The sequence below is a fragment of the Myotis daubentonii genome, chromosome 8, assembly GCF_963259705.1.
Source record: "Myotis daubentonii chromosome 8, mMyoDau2.1, whole genome shotgun sequence".
NCBI classification, from domain to species: Eukaryota; Metazoa; Chordata; class Mammalia; order Chiroptera; family Vespertilionidae; genus Myotis; species Myotis daubentonii.
The window spans coordinates 73505280-73528666 of NC_081847.1; the positions used below are offsets into that span (position 1 = coordinate 73505280).

Genomic DNA, 23387 nt, shown 5'->3' on the forward strand with positions numbered 1-23387 from the left:
AGGATGGGCGCTTAGTAAACATTTGTTAAATGAAATACCTTTCTTTTCTCTACCAAACTTGTTCCTCAAAGTCTGCCAAACCTAAACTGAAACAATATGTGTTGTATTTTGATACTGATACTGGTTATATAACTAAATCCTAGAGCACTGATCCATATTTTTCTGGTGAATGTCACAGTATAACTAACTGGAATCATTTGGGTAACAACTCTTATGGAAGGGTTAAGTATAACCCAAGAAACTTCATTAAGGACAGTGACAGATACATTTGGGTGACATCTGGAGACTTAGATTTAGATCCAGGTACCACTTCTAAGAGGGCGATGGGCAGGTAAGAGCACATTTGGAGAAGAGCAGTGGGATGGTGCAGACATTCCAACCCGTGACAGAAACCAGCCACCAGGAATGAGGATGATTGGCTTGGAGGGGGGGAAGAAGACTCTTAAGGAACACCATTCCTTTTTCCAAGTGTTAAAAAAGGTCTCATGTGGAAGATTAAGAGGTCTACAGATCTGCTCTATAGACCTATAATCACCTCCTTATTGCCTTCCACCCCATCCAAAGCAGGTCCAGCTTTTGTGAAACCTGAACATTAGAAGGGAGCTCCTCCTAAGGTTAAAAAAAAATAGTATAAAGAGTATAAGTATAAATTTATAAAAATATAGATACAGGCTTTGGAAGGTGTAGGGTCCTGGAAGTTCAGTTTCATTAGCTTGACGGTAAATCCACCGCATTTAGATTTCCCCTGCCAGCAAAATTGAGTTCCTTGTAACTTTCCAAACATGTTTTCTCTTCCTTGTGGCCTTGCATGAAGTGTTCCCTCTGTCTAGAGCACCCTTTTCTCAACATGTCTACTTGGTAGTATCTACTCATCCTTCAGCCTCTAATTCATGGCTGTCCCCTCTGTGAGGTCTTCCCCAAGCCCTTCAGAAAACTTAGGTTGGTGCTAAGTCTTTCCCTGCCCTCGTGAATCTTGTGCATTTTTCCACTACAACACTCGGCTTAATGTTTGAGTTTGGGTAATCTGTTTGTGTGGCTTTCCTTATGCTGTGTATCAGGTAGGATGGGTTGAATTATGCTGTAGTAACAAGCAACTTCAAAAACCTCAGTGGCTTAAAATAACAGGTTGTTTCTTGCTCACACCATGTGTACATTGTGGGTCAGCTTTTTTCTCCCTTTTTAGGACCCAGGGTAATAGAGTAGCCACAGTAAGGGACATTGCCAGTTGCTTGGCCAGAGAGTAAATTGTGAACCAAAGCATGAAATTTCTCCTAGAACTTTACCCTGGAGATAACACATTTGCTTACATTTCACTGGTTATATACTTCAGTTCAGGTGGACAGGGAAATCCAATGTGTCCAAAAGGAGAGCCCACCCCAGAATATTAATGAATGGCCTGATATCCACTACGAACTATTAGCTTCTTGACTACAGGATGGCATCTGTTAAAAAATCTCTGTATAGCCAGTACCTAGCAAGTAGTACTTAGCACATAATAAGTCCTCAACTCTATTTGAGTAAAAAATTAAATTTAGTGATTAAAACCTACAGGAAGGTAATTTTTGAGATGCTTAAAGAAGGAATCATTTCCAACATATTTTCTATCTCAATAGGTGCCGACCTCCCTGTCTTCAGAGATATTCAAATATAGGGTATCCTAACCACCTGCTGGTATTTCAAGATAATTCATGTAAAGATGAGTGGTTGAAATCTCAAGTGGTCTCTAAAGTCCCTTTAATTCTGAGGCCTCTGTATTTATATTATAATCACCTTTCTGGCTTGAGAAAGAATAAATGAGTGTTCACTACAGAGGTGATAACATCTGATTGGAGCAGGCTATTTCTGTTGGTGACCTGACAGAAACAAGAATTGTTTGAGGGGGGGAAAACAAGTGGAGAGCTCTGGCCCTAATCCCTCTGCTGAATGGTAATTACGAAGTGCAGAAAGTATTGTGACCCTTACTTATTGAGAGAGCAAAACAAGGCCAGCTCTGGGCTCGACGTTGCTTTGACACTTGAGGATTCGGGTTTGGAAACAGACTTGAAGTCTTTAAATGCCTTCGTTTCAGTGGAAATCTGATGATTCTAGCCAGTGGATCTGTTGGACGGTCAGGGTCGTGCCCCACACATCCCTGAGGATGGATAGTTTCCCTTGTGTTAGTTTTGTTATAGATTCTTGCTGACTAACCTTGGTCTCATCACTTGGCCCACTGTACCAGAGTTCTCTAGTCCTAGGTAATAGTAAATAATACATCCCCTCTTCAGACTGTACAAAAGTGTTATAAATAATAAGGCTCATGATAGCCCTGTCAAGTCATTTTAATTTTTAAAAAATAACACTAGAATAATTGAGCTTTAAGAATTTTGATCCCTCTGTAGGAAGGCTCAAAATAATATAATTGCCCATGTAAAAAATGTCAAAATAATTAAAGGTGATAGGTTTATTCAGTTGATATTCAGAGTGAATGTGGCCTGAAAAAGAACTTAAGACTTAGAGTCACAATACCAGTCTCACCACAAATCTGCTGTGTGACTTTGGTTGTATCACCTCCCCTTTCTTGCTCAGTAGCTCCTCAATGCTAAAATGGGGGAAGGGACAATAATATCCAATTCAGGAGGCTATGAAGCTGGATCAAAAGAGGTGAAAGTGCTTTGCAGACCATGAAGCACTCTGGGTGATGGAATTGAAGAAAATCTAGTGTCCTGGTTGGTCATGGAAATTTCTCAGATTTATTTTTTAGCAGAGCAGTGGCGCCATCAGTGCAAACTGATCCACTTGTACGTAGTGTTATCTTATACTTCAGAAGTCTCTTGAAATGGAACCCATTGTTTAATTTGGAGTTTTTGGCAGTGGTTCACAGTGCCAGCTACTACCACTGTTGAGATCACTTGACTCATGCCAGAAATCAATTCTAAAAGGTACTCATGCATTCTATCACTTTCAGCCTTGATTCAATTCACACGAGAACCTGGTGGATTCTTTGTTATGTTTTCTTTGCACATATGGTCCCAGAACAACTTTTTGACACTTCCAGTGCATGGGAGTCACTAATTTTTTCAGCTATTATATGCAGCTTCACACAAATATGCATTTTTAAAGGATGTTTCTATCTAGGACTCTTCTCAAGGTCAAACTTTGCATTTCCTGAGGATTCTGCCTCAATCAAATTGTGCCCTTATGGATTTCAGGGTGTCAAGAGTCCATTGAAGTGGTCAAATCCATTGATGATTTGAAATTGATACAGTTGTCCCCCTTGGTATCTTTGGGGGATTGGTTCCAGGACCTTCATGGATACAAGAATCTGCAAATGATCAAGTCCCTTATATAAAACTAGAGGCCCAATACACGAAGATTCGTGCAAGAATGGGCCTTCCTTCCCCTGGCTGCAGACACCACCTTTGCTCTGGCTGGAGCCTCCTTTCTGCCTTCCCAAGCTGCCCAGAGACCCAGAGCGGCTGGGGCAGTGCGGAACGCCTGCGTCCTGTCCCGCCCCCAGCCTTTTGGTGCCTGCCTATGCAAATTAACCCACCATCTTTGTTGGGTTAATTTGCATACTCACTCCTGATTGGCTGGTGGGCGTCATGAAGGTATGGTCAATTTGCATCTTTCTCTTTTATTAGTGTAGATACTGTAGTATTTGCATATAACCTACACATATCTCCCATATACTTTATTTATATATATTTTTATGTCATCAAATACTCTTTTAATCTTTATCCCATATACTTTAAATCATCTCTAGATTCTTATCACATCTAAAACAATGTAAATGCTATGTAAATAGTTGTTAGACTGTATTATTTAGGGAATAGTGACACGAAAAACCTCTGTACATGTTCAGTATAGGCACAACTATTGTAGATCTAACTGTAGGGGGTACATGTGAGCAAAAATGTAACTTTTTTATTAAAAAATATTTTTTATCCCCACTTGGTTGAATGTGTGGATACAAAACCCTTGCATACATATTTGATTGTATTTGAAAACAGTGAGTGATCATATTCCCTCCACCTCCCTGGTTATTATTTATTGTTCCAGTTGAATTACTTCAACAAGAGAAGGTTGCCAAGTAAATGATATGATAGTGATACCAATTAGGGCCTCCATTTTGACAAAGCCTTGGCACCTATGGGTATATCAGGACCCCTCTCCTACCTCTTTGGTTCATGTCATCCTGAAACCTCCCACCGCTAAATGAGCAATCACAACCGTTTCATTTGCTGGCCACCTAATTTGTACTGTTAATTTTCTTTTTTCAAACAATATAGAAGGCATAAAGTTAAAAAAAACATACAGAGACATTGAAAAAAATTTATAGTGAACATCCATCTACTCACCACCTAGATTTTACCATTAACATCTTACAACTTAATGGCATTTTTATTGTGACTATAATTATACTGAATTTAGAGATTAATCTAGAGAGAACTGACATTCATATAATTCTGAATTTTACCTCTAGGAATATGCTATGACTCTCCATTTATTTAGGTCTTTTTGTTCTTATTAAAGTTTTATAGTTACTAGTATTGTCCTATAGATTTTACACATGTCTTGAAAGGTTTGAGATCTTTTCCAGATTTGGTTTTTTGTTTTTTTTTTTATTCATCACCCAGATTTGGTTTTTAATATGAATGCTGCCCCCGAATCCCATTTCCTTCTGTAATTGATTATTTTTTGGCATAAGAGAAAGTTAATGTATATTACAAATGTACCTCATTATCTTTTTTAAAAAATATATTTTATTGATTTTTTTACAGAGAGGAAGGGAGAGGGATAGTTAGAAACATCAATGTGAGAAACATCCATCAGCTGCCTCCTGCACCCCACTGGGGATGTGCCCACAACCAAGGTACATGCCCTTGACCAGAATCAAACCTGGGACCCTTCAGTCCACAAGCCGACACTCCCACTGAGCCAAACCGGTTAGGGCTGTACCTCATTATCTTACTCAGTTCTTTTATTATAATAGGTTTTCAGGAGATAATCTCCTCATTTGCAAATAACACTGGTTTATCTCACCTTTCTTTTTATGTCTATTCCTCATATTTATTTTTCATGTCATGTTTTACTGTCTAGGATCCCATTATAAGGTTAAATAATGATAATGGGAATCCTTATCTTCTTCCTGACTTGAATGTGTCACTATTAGGTACAATGTTTGCTATGATTTCTGATAGAGATTCTTTATCTAAGGATGTTGTTTTCTTTTTCCCTTCATTTACTTCATTTGCTAAATTTTTTCAAGAATGAGAATTTAGACTTAACAACACCAATAAACAATTGGGCCTTATAGACATATACAGACCATTCCACTCAATAACATCTTTTCCTCAAGTGCTCATGGGACAGTCTCTAAGACAGATCACATGGTAGGACACAAAATGAGTCTTAACAAATTGGAATCATACCAAGTATCTTTTCCAACCACAGTTGAACAAAACTAGAAATTAATAGCAAAAGGAAAACTGGAAAATTCTCAAATATGTGGAAATAAAACAATACACTCTTGAACAACAGTGGATCAAGGAGAAATCAGAAAACATCTTGAAAAGAAAAGAAAAAAGAAAGAAAAACCCCACAACATTCCAAAACTTATGGGTACAGCAAAAGCAGTAGTAAGAAGTACATTTATAACAGTAAATGTCTACATTTTAAAAAGAAAATATATCTCAAATAAGAAACCTAGCTTTATACCTCAAGGAACTAGAAAAAGAAGAAAAAACTAAAGTCCAACTTAGCAGAAGAAAGAAATAATAAAGATCAGAGCAAAAGTATGCAAAATAGTCATGAGGATGTAAAGTACAGCATAGGGCAGTGATGGTGAACCTTTTGAGCTCAGCTGTCAGCATTTTGAAAAACCCTAACTTAACTCTGGTGCCGTGTCACATATAGAAATATTTTGATATTTGCAACCATAGTAAAACAAAGACTTATATTTTTGATATTTATTTTATATATTTAAATGCCATTTAACAAAGAAAAATCAACCAAAAAAATGAGTTCGCATGTCACCTCTGACACGCGTGTCATAGGTTCGCCATCACTGGCATAGGGAATATAGTCAATGATATTGTAATAACTGTGTATGGTTCCAAGTGAGTACTGGAAATATCAGGGGGAACACTTTGTAAAGTATGCGATTGTCTAACCACTGTACTGTATACCTGAAACTAATATAAAATAATACTGAATGTAAACTGTAATTGAAAAGTAAAATAAAAAAAGTAGAGAATAAGAAAACAATAGAAAAAGTAAACAGACAAGTTGGTTTTTTTAAAAAAGATCAATGAAATCTTAGCCAGGCTAAGAAAAAAGAGAGATCCACTAATAAAAATAAGAAAGAGGCAACAGTACAACTAATACCACAAAAATAAAAAGGATTATAAAAGATTATTATGAACAGTTATACATCAACAAATTGGATAACCTAGAAGAAATGGATAAATTCCTGGAAACATACAACCTACCAAGACTGAATCATGAAGAAATAAAAATCTGACCAGACATGTAAATAGTAAAGTGATTGAATCAATAATTAAAAAAAAAATCTCCCAACAAAGAAAAACTCAGGACCTGATGGCTTCACTGGAAATTTCTAACAAACATTTGAAGAATTAACACCAAATCTTCTCAAATGCTTCCAAAATTTAAAAAGGAAGAACACTTTCAAATTTATTTTATGAGGTCAGCATTACCCTAATACCAAAATGAGACAAAGATACTATAAGAAAAGAAAACTATAGACCAAATATCCCTCATGAAAATTGATACAAAAAATGCTCAACAAAATACTAGCAAATTGAATTCAACAACACATTAAAAGGATTATATATCATGACCAAGTGAAATTATCCCTGGAATGCAAGGATGATTCAACAAATGAAAATCAATCAATGTAATATAAAACAGCAGATTAGCAGAATGAAGGACAAAAACCATATGATTGTCTCAATTGATGCAGAAAGAGCACTTGATAAAATTAAACATTCTTTCATGATGAGAACACTCAACAAACTAGGAATATAAGGTATTATCAAAATATAAGGAAGGCCATATAGGAAAAACCCACAGCTAATATGCCTAATTGTGAAAAACTGAAAGCTTTTCCTCTATGATCAGGAACAAGGCAAGGATGCCTATTTTCACCACTTCTATTCAACATACTACTGGAAGTCTTAGGAGAGCAATTATTAAAGAAGAAGAAAGGGGATGAACTGTGGTGGTAGCTGCACCTGGCTTTGTGTGTCTCTAGCTGCTGGAGGAAGATGTTGGTAATTTGTGCACTTAGCTCTGTTTAGAACAGAGTTAAAGGCATCATTCATTGTCTTCTTTAGGATTTCACTTAGGGGTCTAACAGGCAGTTTGGTGTGTTTTTTAAACACTTGAAAAAAGGTCAGAGTTACCAGATTTTTCACATATAACTTGGTGATTATCAATGTGTTGTAAAGAAAACTTGTTTGGATTTAAACATTTATTAAGACAGTATAGAAAAAACAATTGACACATCCAGTTGGCCTGGAGGTCAAATCTCCCCCCCCCCAGTATTACCTACAACAATCAAGGCTTAACTACAACAAGACCGCACAAAGACCACAAGGGGGTGCACCAAGAAAGCATAAAAAATGCGGAGACAAAGAAACAGGACACAACTGACAGAAATGGAGGATATAGAGTTCAAAACCACACTTTTAAGGTCCCTCAAGAACTGTCTAGAAGCTGCCGATAAACTTAGTAAGGCCCTCGAAAAGACTGGTGAGACCACCGATAAATACAGTGAGATCCTCAAGAAATCTAATGAGACCCTTGATGTTGTGATAAAGGATCAACTGGAAATTAAGCATACACTGACTGAAATAAAGAATATTATACAGACACCCAACAGCAGACCAGAGGAGCGCAAGAATCCAGTCAAAGATTTGAAATACGAAGAAGCAAAAAACACCCAACCGGAAAAGCAAAATGAAAAAAGAATCCGAAAATACGAAGATAGTGTAAGGAGCCTCTGGGACAGCTTCAAGCATACCAACATCCGAATTATAGGGGTGCCAGAAGAAGAGAGAGAGCAGGATATTGAAAACCTATTTGAAGAAATAATGACAGAAAACTTCCCCTACCTGGTGAAAGAAATAGACTTACAAGTCCAGGAAGCGCAGAGAACCCCAAACAAAAGGAATCCAAAGAGGACCACACCAAGACACATCATAATTAAAATGCCAAGAGCAAAAGACAAAGAGAGACTCTTAAAAGCAGCAAGAGAAAGAAAGTCAGTTACATACAAGGGAGTACCCATATGACTGTCAGCTGATTTCTCAACAGAAACTTTGCAGGCCAGAGGGGAGTGGCAAGAAATATTCAAAGTGATGAATACCAAGAACCTACAACCAAGATTACTTTATCCAGCAAAGCTATCATTCAGAATTGAAGGTCAGATAAAGAGCTTCACAGATAAGGAAAAGCTAAAGGAGTTCATCACCACCAAACCAGTATTATATGAAATGCTGGATATAGATGCTGGAATTCAAGAGGAATATAAGGTATTATCAAAATTTGTAAAGATACAAATTATGAACAACAAATAGATTCACATCTATCAACAAGTGAATCTAAAAATCAAGGGAATACATAATCTGATGAACAGAATGAACTGGTGATTATAGAATCAGGGGCATAGAAAGTAGAAAGGGAATGGACTGACTATTCTTGAGGGGAAAAGGGGTGTGGGGGGTGCGGGAAGAGACTGGACAAAAATCGCGCACCTATGAATGAGGACAGTGGGTGGGGAGTAAGGGCGGAGGGGAGTTGTGGGGGGGAAAAAAGAAGAACAAATGTAATAATCAACAATAAAGATTTAATTAAAAAAAAAATAGGATATTTTAAGTTTCTTTACACTTTTATATCAAATCCAAACACTGATGATAACATGATTTTGGTATTAAAATTATTATTTTAATCATTGCTAGCATTATCATTTGCTAAAAAAAAGATAATGATGATTATAGTGATACTAGAGGCCCGGTGCACAAAAATTTGTGCACTGGCAGGGGAGGGGGGATTAGGGGTTGTCGGTGTCCCTCAGCCCCACTTGTGCCCTCTCACAGTCTGGGACCCCTCGGGAGATAACCACCTGCTGGCTTAGGCCCACTCCCCGGGTGGCAGATGGCAGGCCCGATCCCTCGGTGCCTGCCTCGCCTCCCTGGGTGGTGCACACGGCAGGGCCGATCCAGGGGTTGGGGTGCCACCCCAGGCGGGTCACACACGGATGCCTGCCACCCAGGGTTGCAGATAGCAGGCCCAGATGACGGCAGGGCAGGCGGGATGGCGCTGTCCCGCCCTGCCTGCAGTATGCAAATTAGCTGCCATCTTTGTTGGCAGTTAATTTGCATATCACACTGATCAGTTAATGGGAGGTGTAGCGAAGGTATGGTCAATTACCATGTTTGTCTATTATTAGATAGGATTATGTTAATGATAGAAATCACAAAAACACTTTCTCAGGCAACTAATTGATGTTTCACTCTCACATCGATGTTTCTCTCTCTTTCCTTCTCCACTCTTCTCTCTCTAAAATCAATAAAAGCATGTCCTCAGTGGAGGATTTAAAAAGAAAGAGTTGTTATAATAATTACTTTACATATAAACAAATCAATCACCCCAGCTTTTGAAATAAATTTCAAATGGATCAAAGATTTAAGAGTTTGTATTTTTAAGATAGGCATTGAAAGAAATAAAAATGAAATAAGCACCATACAATGTCATGTGTAGTTTGTGCACTCTAGGTGAGGCCACACTTTAAATTGCTGCACCCAGAAAGAGAATGTGCAGCTGGCGGGGCCACAGACTGGGTCTGTGGATCCCCTGACCCTACGGCCTTTGCCTTCACCAGTGGCAGTGGTCTCGGGTAGAGCCAGTAATTGTGAGGTGATCCCTCTTCTGTTGCCTGGAGTGTGTTTGATAGGGCAGCAGGCAGGGAAAGGGCACAGAGAGAGGCTTGGCTCCAACACCCCCCTCCAGCTGACTTGGCCTTGGCCTGGCTTGGGTGAGGCAGAGGCGTCATCTTGTTCTCATATGTGGGAAGGCTATGAAAAGAAAAACCCTGGTTGGCCCAAACATTTAAACAAGAGCTACACTGGGATCTTTTGTTCTCACTCAGACGTGGTCAGAATGAATTTGGAGGTTCAAAAGAGGGATTATTTAATTGTTGTCGTTTTTGTTTTTGAATCTGAGTTACTTAATGCATGGATGCAGAGAGAAATACAAAACAGAAACACATGTCTGAAGTCTATCAAATGGGATGGGAACATCCCCAAGTCATTCTTCAGGGCACCATTTTGTTAGCGTTTGGGGGGCTCCTGACTCCAAGTTGACATCCAAGCTGCTGCCGAACTTCCTGCTGGCTTCCCCCGAGTGGCAGGAGTGATAGAAGTCAAGCAGTGGAGTGTGTCTGGGCATCTGAGAAACAGACAGAGCTTCAGAGATCTTAATCATTTTTTTTTTTTATTCCTCCTCAGGTTTAATAGGGAAAACTTGCTTTCTGCAAACAACTGAAAAAGCTGCCTTTGGAAACTCTCTGGCCCTCATGCAGCAGCTGGAACTTGTACTGTGAGGCCTTGACAGGACAAGCTGTCCCCAAGCCATCACCCAGAGCGGTTGTCGCCATGGCCAGCAAGCGGAAATCCACCACCCCATGCATGATTCCTGTGAAGACCGTGGCACTGCAGGAAGCCAGTGCAGAGGCCCAGCCCGCCGAGGCGCTGCCCGAAGGACCCCCGCCGGACCTGCCCCCAGAAGCGCCTGCCACCAGCAGCGAGGTCGCCCAGGCCTCCAGCAATACCGACAGCGCTGCACTGGCCAACGGGCATCAGAGCACTTTGGATGGCTATTTGTATTCCTGTAAATACTGTGATTTCAGATCCCAGGACATAACCCAGTTTGTGGGACACATGAACTCCGAGCACACAGACTTTAATAAAGACCCGACCTTTGTATGCACTGAGTGCAGTTTTCTGGCAAAAACTCCTGAGGGGCTTTCTCTGCACAATGCCAAGTGCCACTCGGGTGAAGCCAGCTTTCTGTGGAATGTGGCCAAGCCAGACAATCATGTGGTTGTAGAGCAGAGCGTCCCTGAGAGCACCAACACTCCTGACCCACTGGGCGAGCCCAGCACTGACGGGACCGATGGACAAGCCGAAATCATCATCACCAAAACTCCAATCATGAAGATAATGAAAGGCAAAGCTGAAGCCAAAAAAATTCATACGCTCAAGGAAAACGCCCCCAGTCAACCTGTTGTTGAGACCTTACCAAACCCACTAGCTGGGGAAACAGAGGCAAAAGAAGGGGACCACTCCTTTGTCAATGGGGCGGTTCCAGTCAGCCAGGCACCCACCAACCCCGCCAAGCCTCCCCATACGACCAATGGGCCCCTGCTGGGGACAGTGCCAGTTCTGCCAGCTGGTATAGCACAGTTTCTCTCTCTCCAGCAGCAGCCCCCAGCACATGCCCAGCACCACACCCACCAGCCACTGCCCACCTCCAAGTCCCTTCCCAAAGTGATGATCCCCTTGAGCAGCATTCCAACATACAATGCGGCCATGGACTCCAACAGCTTCTTGAAAAACTCTTTCCACAAGTTCCCCTACCCAACCAAAGCTGAGCTCTGCTATTTGACTGTGGTTACCAAGTATCCAGAAGAACAGCTCAAGATCTGGTTCACAGCCCAAAGGCTGAAACAAGGGATCAGTTGGTCCCCCGAAGAGATCGAGGACGCCCGGAAAAAGATGTTCAATACAGTCATTCAGTCTGTCCCTCAGCCCACAATCACCGTTCTGAATACTCCTCTGGTTGCCAGTGCTGGCAACGTCCAGCATCTCATCCAGGCTGCCCTCCCAGGTCATGTTGTGGGACAGCCGGAGGGCGCAGCAGGGGGACTTCTGGTCACTCAGCCACTGATGGCCAATGGGTTGCAGGCACCGAGTTCATCTCTCCCTCTAGCAGTAACATCTATCCCCAAGCAGCCAACTGTTGCGCCCATTAACACTGTGTGTTCAAACACGACATCAGCAGTGAAGGTGGTCAATGCAGCCCAATCATTGCTCACAGCGTGCCCGAGCATCACTTCCCAAGCCTTCCTTGATGCCAGCATCTACAAAAATAAGAAATCTCATGAACAGCTGTCAGCTCTGAAAGGCAGCTTCTGTCGGAACCAGTTCCCGGGACAGAGCGAAGTTGAGCATCTGACCAAAGTGACCGGCCTAAGTACCAGGGAGGTGAGGAAATGGTTCAGTGACCGGAGGTACCACTGCCGGAACCTGAAGGGCTCCCGGGTCATGATGCCCGGGGATCCCAGCTCCATCATCATTGACTCTGTGCCAGAGGTGCCCTTCTCCCCAGCGTCCAAGGCCCCTGAGGTGACCTGCATCCCGACGGCAGCCACCCTGGCCGCCCACCCTTCTGCCAAACGACAGTCCTGGCACCAGACCCCTGACTTCACACCAACCAAATACAAGGAGCGAGCCCCTGAGCAGCTCCGAGCCCTGGAGAGCAGTTTTGCACAAAACCCCCTTCCTCTCGACGAGGAACTGGACCGCCTGAGGACTGAAACCAAAATGACCCGAAGAGAGATTGACAGCTGGTTTTCTGAGAGACGGAAAAAGGTGACCACCGAGGAGACCACCAAGGCCGATGGGAGTGCCTGTCAGGAGGAGGAGGAGGCCGCTGAGGGTGAGGGGGGAGCAGAGGAGGCGGCAGGTGACCAGAGGGTCCCTGGGGAGAATGGCTCCCCAGAAGTGCCCAGCAGCCACACCTTGGCTGAACGCAAAGTCAGCCCCATCAAGATCAACCTGAAGAACCTGCGGGTCACTGAAGCCAATGGCAAGAGCGAGCTACCCGGGCTGGGCACCTGTGACCCTGAAGACGATGGGTCAAACAAGCTGGCCCTGCAGCCGCCCGGCAAGGTGAGCTGCAAAAAGACAGCACAACAGCGGCACCTGCTGCGCCAGCTCTTTGTGCAGACGCAGTGGCCGAGCACCCAGGACTACGACTCCATCATGGCCCAGACAGGCCTGCCACGGCCAGAGGTGGTGCGCTGGTTCGGCGACAGCAGGTACGCCCTGAAGAACGGCCAGCTCAAGTGGTACGAAGACTACAAGCGGGGCAACTTCCCACCAGGGTTACTGGTCATCACCCCTGGCAACCGGGAGCTGCTGCAAGACTATTACGTGACACACAAGATGCTGTATGAGGAGGACCTGCAGGGCCTCTGCGACAAGACCCAAATGAGCTCCCAGCAGGTCAAGCAGTGGTTTGCTGAGAAAATGGGCGAGGAGACCCGGGCAGTGGCAGACACAGGCAGCGAGGACCAGGGCCCCGGTGACCCTGCAGCAGTGCACAAAGGGCTGGGCGATGCCTCTTCAGAGGTGTCTGAAAACAGTGAGTCGTGGGAGCCCAGTGCCCCTGAGGCCAGCTCAGAGCCCTGTGACATACCAAGTCCCCAGGCTGGTCGTCAGCTGGGTAAGGAGCCCATAGGAGCCATGGCTGTCCTCTGTGGGTATGGGGAAGGGGCACCCATGGGTGGGCACTGGATTTACTGCATGGGAGCATCTGCTATTTCAAAGATTGCCCAGCTGCTTCAGGGTAACTGGCAGCAGACATCGTCAGAACATAAGATGATAAAGGGTTGAGAGTTGTTTATTTCATTTTGTTTCTTAAAAACTTGTGCAGGGGCAGGAACATAGTGAACCTACAAAGGTCCAAACTTTTCTAGCCATTTCTTAGCTAAAGAAAGTCTTTAATTATCTTTAGATACATGGTGAAGTTTTTTAATAATGAAAATCCTATAATTTTCTCTTTAATTGTTCTTCCTGATGTAGAAGTAATGGAAACTCATCTTCTTTCTTAGATGTATATGGAATCAAATGCTGGGTCATGGTATTAGTATTTGACAGGAAACTCTGCAAGAGTATTTAAGACAGGTGTTTTTTTTAAAAAAAATGTTTTATTGATTTCAGAGAGGAAGGGAGAGGGAGGAAGAGAGAGAAACATCAGTGATGAGAGAGAATCATTGATTGGCTGCTTCCTGCACACCCCCTACTGAGGATCAAGCCCACAACCTGGGCATGTGCCCTGACTGGGAATCGAACCTCAACCTCCTGGTTCATAGGTTGATGCTCAACCACTGAGCATGTTGGCCAGGTGAGAAGTTAAGTAATTTTTAAAGTTACACAGCATGTGCCCTTGATCAGAATTGAACCCAGGACCCTTCAGTCCGCAGGCCGGCACTCTATCCACTGAGCCAAACCAGCTAGGGCTAAGACAGGTTTCTTGAAGCTACAGATAAGTCACACTGGCTGTCACTATGGGCTGTTGATTTTCCAAGGCCTCTCCTCCCCTCCGTACCCTGAGGTATTTGTCTCCTCACAGAGGCCCCTCACGTGAGGGAGGGCCTCCCAGGGAGCACTGTGGGCATCAGGGACAGGCCTGGCTTCACAGGACGGCTGCCTTGGCCTCATCTCCTGCACTGGGCTTGCCCCTGGGGAATGCCCACCGGGCTTTGGCTTCACCAACAAAACAGCATGGATAGCAGAGAACTAGAGCAAGCTATTCCTTTTGCTTTTTTAAGTTAAAGTTTTACTAAATTATATTCTTGTGCAGCTGGAACTAGGGTGGTGGTTACACAACAGTGTGACTGTACTTAATGCCACTTAAAGTGATAGGATTTCTGTTATGTATATTTCACCACACTTTTGAAGAAAGCTAACCTGGAATTGGGATGAATGGGTTTGAATCGCAAGCATTTGCTCCCTTCAGCTACTAACTCCACCAGAAAGTGAAGTGCTGGTGTCCTGAGTGGGACAGAACAGGAGTGGCAGGGGTGACCCTGCACCTGTGGCATCGTCCTCTTCTATCCAAGGCAGGTACCAGGTGCGGGAAGGGCTGTCTGCCTGCACCTGGCTTCTCCCCGCCTTGTCAGCAGCCTCAAGGCAGGCTGCTTCTGAAAGCAGCAGGGATGACGGACCTCTCTGAACAACCCACGGACTTTGACTGTGGGGTTGGAAGTTAGAGATGAAGACATCAGTAAAATGCATGTCAGAGATTCCAGCCGTGGGCAAACTAAGGCCCGCGGGCCGGATCCGGCCCATTTGAAATGAATAAAACTAAAAAAAAAAAAAAAAAGACCATACCCTTTTATGTAATGATGTTTACTTTGAATTTATATTAGTTCACACAAACACTCCATCCATGCTTTTGTTCCGGCCCTCCGGTCCAGTTTAAGAACCCATTGTGACCCTCGAGTCAAAAAGTTTGCCCACTCCTGGATTAGACCCAGCTGCTGTTACATTAGAACAGTGTGTTCTGGAGAGCCCGAAGGGAGCAGGCAGGACGAGGCGGGTTAGGTCACGACTCCCGAGGAGGCGGCCTGGGGAGTGGGCCAAGGGGATACATTGGTGGGCCTAGGGAAGACATCTCCTACACCAGCTCCTAGGCCTGGGGTTGGGCAGTGGTCCCTTGCCAGATTTAGCCAGCGTCCTGTCCTTAACCCACAGGCCTTCTTCACGTGCCCTCAGGCTGCAGAGGAGGGAGTGGCTAGCAGGAAGGCGGTGCTTATGGAATTAAGAAGTCACCAAAGCCAGTGATGCCGCCCTTGGGGGCTACACACGTGGCAGCTGACAGGCATGTGCTTTCTCCTCAGAAACAGACTGAATTGAACCGATTACTGTGAAGGACTGGCCCATCGGGGATGCTGCCTGCCACGTGGAAGGGCCCCACCCAACTCTCTGCTGACACATCCATTCCCATACCCGGCCTCTGGGCGCACAGAGCTTCTGGAACCTCACAGACAGCCCAGATCCCTCCTTTCACCTCCGGCCAGCCATCACCAAGCAAGAGGGAGAGCAGAGTTTCCGTCAGTTCTTCCACAATGTAGGACCTGTCCTTTGCCTTTCAGTGGATAAAGTAGTTCAGATTTCATAGTCATAGACACAGAATCCAATTTTTAACACAAGTCCGCCTATACACATTTAATGAAACATCGGATTATAAACACTTATTATTACATAGAAACTTTGTTAGCAAAGCAGTACATTGTCTTTTGCATCATCTCTGAAAATGTCCTGTGTCTGCTCTCTGGACATCGCTGGGGCCACATGTTTCCTCACCTTCCAGGTCGGGCAGGGGTGATTGCACACTCAGACCACATCTGGAGCCCCGGCCCCTTTGTGTTCCTCAAGGAAGGCAGACCTTTGAGGTGCTCTCTGCTACCTTAGGTGGAGACCAGTAGAATCTCCTGCCGGCTCGCATGCCTGACAGGATAATCGGTGCAGGACCTGCCGTTACTGCATTTAAGAAATGACTGGTTATGTGATTACCACTCTCTTAAGCTGTTGTAGTAATTCTGCTTTGTTCATGGAAGTTTGAATCATGGACTGTTACTTTTTAGTTTCCAGATCAACTAAAGAAACATTTGCTATTAAGCCTAATGTACTGACTATATGTCCGCATTAAAAAAAAAAAAAAATCTAGACATGCTTAGAGAGAGAGGAAATTGAAAACAGAACCGGCAGTGGGGACAAAGCGACAGTGCATGGCCACCGCCTGTGTTCAGAGCCCTCGACCTCTCTCACTGCACAGCCCCCTGCGCTCTGGGAGGGGAGACCCACACCTGCCCGGGGTGAGAGGACGGATGGGATTATCAGAACTGGGGTGGCCTTCGGCACAATGACCTGCATGTGGGGGTTCCTGGCAGAACACCCAGAGTCCTCCTGGCCCCCATGCCAAGGGCCTGGCTGGTGTGCTGGGCACTCGCCCAGGGGTGCTGGGCATCACTGCACAGGTCTTTGCAGGGTTTATGGTGTTAAAGGTCTATATTTATATCTGCAAACTTGGAAACAAGATCTCTGTCTACATTAGCCTAACCATTGTGTTCTTTTTTATATTATTATTGAGAAAAATCACAGGAACAGATGCCTTTGAAACATTGGGAAACTTGCTTACAACGCTGTACTGAATGGTAAACTCCGTCTCCCCAGGACTGGCTGCTTTAAGAGCAGCAGGTACAGAGTGCGGCAGGCAAAAGAAGGGTCACTTGCAGCACTGCTCACCTGGACACCACCTGCTTCCCAAAGCACTGGGACCTCCTGGGCACGCCCTCCTGGTCCAGGCTGGGCAAGCAGCATGAGGAGACCCCGGAGAGAGGGCAGGGGCTTTGGGCAAGAAATACTGGTGCTGGGTTTGGCATGGTCCTTCCTCCCCCCAACCCCTCCCCAGGAACTGGACCAGGCAGGCTCTTCACTGGCCTTCCAGGAGAGGGCTTGCCTTGCAAATCAGAAGTCCTTAGACCTTGTTCTTTGGAAGTGTCTTCTTCTTCCCTCTCTGTCCCAATAGGTACCACCCCTTATGTGTTTCAAACAGGTGGCTTGTGAGTATTTGGCAAGCTTTGCAGCCTATTGTTTTTTGTACACTTTCCATTTTGGAGGGTGAAGCTATTTAGCTCTAAAGCTCTCTTTACAGAATTGCCAAGAATGACGAGTTATATTGCCTTCCTTCAGAGAACAGATGCCTGAAATTTTTCCTTTAGTGTTTATGTACATGCAGGTTAATTTATGTATACACATATACAGTATAAATAATCATTTGATGCTTTGCTCGTGAAATGGACATCTGACGTGTACACTTGAGGAACTTGGTGGCACATGGGTGTTGGGAGAAGTAGCCTGTGTTGGATGGAATGCTGGTACATGGGGTGCAGTGGGCGGCCCAGCACGAAGCCATCTCCAAGTGTCTGAGACACACCCTGCCGGCATCACCCCCGGAACCCTGTCACACCGCCAAAGGGGTGTGTCTGTAGAGAGGATATTCTTGGTTATTTGTATTCACATTTCATTTACGGTCCAAATAGCAAAACAGAAAAAATAAAGTACATAGATGGACAGGTTCATTCAAGACAGAGAGAGCAACCCAACCTCAGCACCAACTCACCTTTAAACGGTGGAAAAATTGGCATGTTTTCCTCACATTGTTGGCCCTGTCCACCCACCAGGGCCACACAAGGAATAACAAGACTGCCCAGGTTAGGGGCCAGAGTGAGCAGAGTGCCTCCCTCCCGTGCTCTTGGGCCGGAGTGGTTATTGGGGTGTGGGCCTCACGCTTGAAAGAATAAAAGATCAAACATGATGGGGAGAGAGACGGGACATCAAGCAGGTGCCTAAAAGGATATTGCAGGTACCCAAGGCTTTGGTGCAGAACCATAAACATAGCCAACTGGGCACAGAGAAATAGCCCAGAAATCAGGACTATACCCCAGTGCCGGGGGCACGTGGCCCTGCCACAGGACAGATCGAGGTGGTTTTGCACACGACTGAAGGGGGAGCTTCTGTGACGCCTCTACGGCAGAGGCAGTCTGTGGGCTGCAGAGCTGAAGGTGGGGTGGGGTTAGTCTTTTGAGAGGAGGAGCCTGTTTTGTAAGGTGACTAATCTTTCCCTGGTCCTCTGCATGCACTTGGACTCGTCAGAGGCAGTCAAGTATTTCACTCTTTCTAGTTGCCCATGTCTTAGCCATGTTTGGTTTATTATTTTTACAGTGAGGTTGTAGATCCGGTTTTAAGCGGTGAAGCCAGACCATCATCTGATAGAGGAAATCTGGATTTATGGTACACATAGTTTGCATATTTTGATTACTTGTTTGAGTCTTGAGGAGCATTTGGTTTGGGAGGAGGGCCCTTCTCCGGGAGTCGTGGGTTCCTGAGCTAGAACGCTGAGTGGGGTGGTGGCCAGCACTGGGCTTCGGCAGACGCTGGAGCGTAGGGCTCCTTTCTGGCTGAGTGACCAAAGCGCCTCGACCAGAGGCCTCCGCACCCTGCTCTTCAGAAACAAAAGGTGGGGGCTCAGCAGAGGGCTGGATGGTGCCTTATAGGCTCCCACGTGTACTAATGGCCGTGGCCCAGCTGGCCATGGGAGGCTGTCGCCCCAGGGAGTTTCAGTGTGTCCTCCAGGCTGAGATGTGGCTCGGTCAGTGGTCCTGTGTCTCCTCCTCTGCCTCGGACACCTGTGCCAGGCTGCCTTCCGTGCAGGTGCACTGCCCTTTCTGGTTGGGCCTCGCCTTGCTCTGCACATTCTCTCCCATGGCTTCCTGCTTGTGCTGCCCTCTTTGGGCCCTATTGCCTCGTCTTCCTCTCTTCTCGGACCGAAATTGGGGATTAGAGCAGTTTGCCAGTTCAGACACCACACCCAAGTGGATAAAGGCCCTCTGTGGGAGAGGAGAACAAGCCAAGAAGAAAATCTTAAATAAAACCAAACCTGGAGTTTGGGCTTTTCCTCAAGTATTCCCCCTTTTCCTTGCTCAGACTTCTCCTGGGGCAGGTTATCATTTGACTCACCTTTTGTGTGAAATTTAAATCTTTATGTATCCCACTGCTTTGCAAGGCTCAGTTGTGTTGGAGAAATAAATCCTCTAGATATGCAAGGTTTGCACAGCCAGCAGCCAGCCTGGGCCAGGAGGAGAATAGGGTTCAGTTCTCCTCACTCCAGCCTGGAGCCCTCCCTCTGCAGGGACCTCTGATTCGGCTTCCTCCGCTGCCTGTCCCTCGCACAGGCCGCCCAGCCTCCTGCCCAGCCCTGGGGAGCACCTTCCTCAGCAAAGCTCCAGCACCTGAGAAAGGGAGGGAGTGTGGAGGCCCAGCCTTCTCCGCAAAGTCCCCGCCCTGAGCGAGGCCTGTCTGAGGTGCCCGCCCTCCTGGCTTCTCTGGCCCATTTGTGATGCTGAGCCCTGAGACATGAGGTGCCCGCCCTGCTGGCTTCTCTGGCGCATTTGTGGTGCTGAGCCCTGCGGCACCAGGGCTGAGGAGACTGCGGGCGACCTTGCAAAAAGAGTGGTGGGTTTGGATTTGGGCCGAGTGACTGGATGCATGCAGGTGGCTCTCGTGGGTGCTGCTTGGCCTGCTCCCCAGCTCAGCTGCAAGTCCAGAGGCTTACAGTTCGAGTTCATTTCTGCTGGAATCTATGTGTCCCCAGTGCAGGTCACACTGGAACCGGGGGCTCACCCCAGTTCTCTCTGGGTTGACCCAGCATCTGCACGTAGCTGAGAGGAGCACAGACACAGAGCATTTAGTCCCAGAGAGTCTGCTTCTCTGGTTCTTTAGTCCTGAGCTCACTTGTCAAGACTGGCTGTTCTGTGACCTGCCTGCAAACCTGGCCTCTCCTTTGAGTGGGGCCCTAGTCCTTCATCAGACTGGAGACATGACAGTCTGGATCCCACAGGAACCCAGCATTCTACCTGCCCCCAAATCTGGAGCAGGAGTAGAGACCCAAAGTCTGGGATGGATGAGGTAGGCCCTGGTTACCATCTGGACAGGGCAAGCACCTGCAACCTGGAGTTTAAAAATGAGATCTTTTAGTTTGCAGGACTGCAAGGATCCACAAAGAACATATAGTTCCTGCCTTGTTGCCGGCCCCAAGGCTCTCACAGCCCTCAGGACCTGGTCCTTGCTGCTGCTCAGGCCTGAGCCAGGCCCAGCGGAGGGAGGTGAGCACAGGGGCAGGCCCTAGGATGGGGCTGTGGTCCTCTCCTCTCTCCTGCTGTCCACTAAGGGCGGCTGGTAAGCCAGGCTTCCTGTGAGGGAGTGTTTACCTGTTTTAGTGCCTCTTCCTTCAGGAGATGGCTCTGGTGGCGTGTGTGCACACGTGAGCACTTGAGTGTGTTAGTAGCTTCTCTTTGCTAATGCTTTATAACTCCTGTTCTTTCCATGATGAGTGGAGGGTTTAAAAGTACTCAGTGTAGCTGGGGCTGCAGTGAACTCTCTGGGATGACACAGGCTGTTCAGTCACTGAACATAAAAAGCTGCAAGTGCTCCGTCTTCCCCGCAGGGTACATGTTAATCCTGCAATTTGTGTTTAAAGAGAGAGAATGTCACTTGCCCCTGGCCCCTGCCCATACAGGTGTCTCATTCTTGCAGTTTAAGGGGGCCCCAGGTTTCCCAGAGCCAGGAGGGGAGCCTGCCTCCGCCCTGCCCCCAGTAGGGAGCCAGCAGGGTCGGCCCTGCGCAGTGAAGCCGGCCAGTGCCAGGAGAGAGGTGAGCGCCTGCATGGAGGAGTCTGCTGGGTTTATGAGCAGCTGCTTTGTCAGCTGTGTCAGGAGGGCCAGACTGGGCCATAGTTTAAAAAGAGAAAATACGCCAACCTTCCCCTCTCCTGCCGGCCATTGTTCATTGAAAGTTTACTGCGCACAGTCTTTGTGGAACTCGGGGAGTTTGCCAAAGGCCTGCAGATTCCTTCCTCAAGGTCCTGATTCCAGGTTTTCTACTGTCGGGTAGATTCTGGACTCTGTACAAACCCTTTGTTCCAGAGGGCTGCTGAGAAGTGAGGAGGGGATGACTGTTGACCAGTTTGCTTTTGGTTTGCTTCTTGTCTCCCAGAGAAGGCTGAAGAAGTGATCACCTTGGTGCTAAGAGGCAGCTGCCCTGTTTCTGTTTGTCGGGAGGCAGATTAAAACGTTACCAAACCGTGTAGGAGGGGTCCCACGTCCTGCGGTGGCCACTGTGAGAGCGCAAACGGAGAGGGGCGTTTTGTGGCTTTGTCCTTTAGGCCTGGGTGGAACGGGATTCTGCCACAGGGGAATGTTTTTAACAGATATTGTGACTTGCCTTTGGACCATGGCTGTGCCGAGGTGAGGCTGGCACTGGGTCGTCTCCAGGCTCACAAGGTCCCTGTAGGGATGCTGCTATTTCTAAGATGCAAATTGCACATTTCCTAGATTTTGTATCTGTGGATGTGGATAAGAGAAGGCAACAGGGAAAAACTGCTTGTACAATTTGAAATGGGCCGAAATGGTACTTCAAATCTTTCAATTGTTCCTAAATAAAATTTTAAATGCATTTCACATCTGCTGACTTTTATTTTGTGGGAGAGTCAGAAAAAAAAAAAGCTAAAAACACTTCACATCTGTGGATTCACTCTGTGGGCAAGGCCGGCTGTGAGCTTGGATGGATGAGCGGGGCAGTTTCCCTCGACCCACTCAGAAGTTTCTCCTGCACTGCTCATGCCCGGCTTCTACGCAGCAGAAATCCGGCCTTTTAGGAATTCCCAGATAGAGGCTGAATGGAGCTGGGAGTCATCAGGTATCTGGTGAGAGGGCACCCTGGGAGCTAGACCACACAGGTGTGGAACCTGAGGCCATTCAGCTGACCCCCAGGGTGGGTGCACACTCCGGCAATGGCTCCTTGGGACACAACTGTGGATGGAATTGGGAGAGGTGGCCAGCAAGGGGTGGCTGTGGGTTTCCAGGCAGCGAACAAAACCCTACTGACATCTGGGCATGAGTGCTCTAGAGATAGAGAAGACCCAGTGAGGAGGGTCCTCAGACTGAGTCAGGGCTGGACTGTGTAACTGAAATGTGGAGGAAGCACGGCCTCATTTTGTTCCATGAGCTAGTTTGATGGGATAACCTGATGTGACTTATACTTTTTCCTCAACAGAACTGAAAGTTCGAGATGGGCTCAAGTGGAAAGACAAGTGAGTTTCTAGCCCCAGCCTTCAGGTGATGTTCAGGATGTGCGTGGCCCCAGGTCCTTACCGGTGCCAGTGTTCTCAGCAGGTCAGAAGCTGCTCTTGCCTCCCCCCAGGGGCAGCCTCTAGAGCAAGGAGTTCTGACCCGAGTCCTGTGATCAAGCTGGGACAGTCTGACTGTGGAGACGGTGCTGTGTGTGCATGTGACCACAGGCTGAGTCAAGGCCGGCCACTTGAGCCGTCTACTTGTCCCTAGTCTGCCAGCCAGCCAGGAGCAGAGGACCCTGCAAAGGAACATCATCTTGCCTTTGCCCTGGCACCACTGACTTCCTCTTCCTGCCCTGCTCTCAGCCCTGCCACTCATTCAGGTCATCTGGGGAGCTTTTGAAAAATACAGGCGAGGGTCCCCGAAACCAGTTTTTCAGAAGCTTCCCAGGTGATGCATGACTGTGGGTAGAAGGCAGCCAGCCAGCCCAAGCTGCGGGACTGCAGGGACATGGCCTGTGGGCACAGTGTAGGGAGCCAGCTACCAACCCTGGGCTTGGAGAGTAAGACATTCCCTCCCAACCGAGGGTCTCCCCTCACCCCTACCCCTTGCTGGGCCTCTTGGGCCAACCGAGAACCATCAGGCCAGTCTGGAGGCATCTGAGATGAGACTGATGTGTGAATGTGCCTGACTGAGGCTGCCCTGTCCCTTCCAGGAAGCAGGACCAGGAGGTTGCAGTGGGAGCAGAGGCAGTGCCGCAGGGGGGCTCCAGAAAGGCTCGTGTTCAGGAACTGGAGGGACAGCACGATGGCAATTAAAAGTGGCTGCCACCAGCAAGGATGACAGACGCCCGTAACGGCCAGCACAGACTTCCTTCACTGATCAGGAAAGCGCTCTCCTGTCC

At 46.6% G+C, this 23387-nt stretch overlaps 1 protein-coding gene across 8 annotated transcripts in view; it reads left to right on the plus strand.

Annotated features, from left to right (window-relative positions):
- The window catches only part of ZHX3 (zinc fingers and homeoboxes 3), a 128488-nt gene extending 106622 nt beyond the window's left edge, over positions 1-21866 (plus strand). For 3 of the 8 annotated variants that reach the window (XM_059707062.1, XM_059707064.1, XM_059707063.1), the window contains exons 3-4: positions 10512-13512; positions 15546-15673. In XM_059707062.1, the coding sequence (XP_059563045.1) occupies positions 10659-13512; positions 15546-15589 (2898 nt within the window). In that variant the 5' untranslated portion in view covers positions 10512-10658 and the 3' untranslated portion in view covers positions 15590-15673. The other 5 variants (XR_009454194.1, XR_009454195.1, XM_059707068.1 and 2 more) reach the window with 5 other exon arrangements.
- The last annotated feature ends 1521 nt before the right edge of the window (positions 21867-23387 follow it).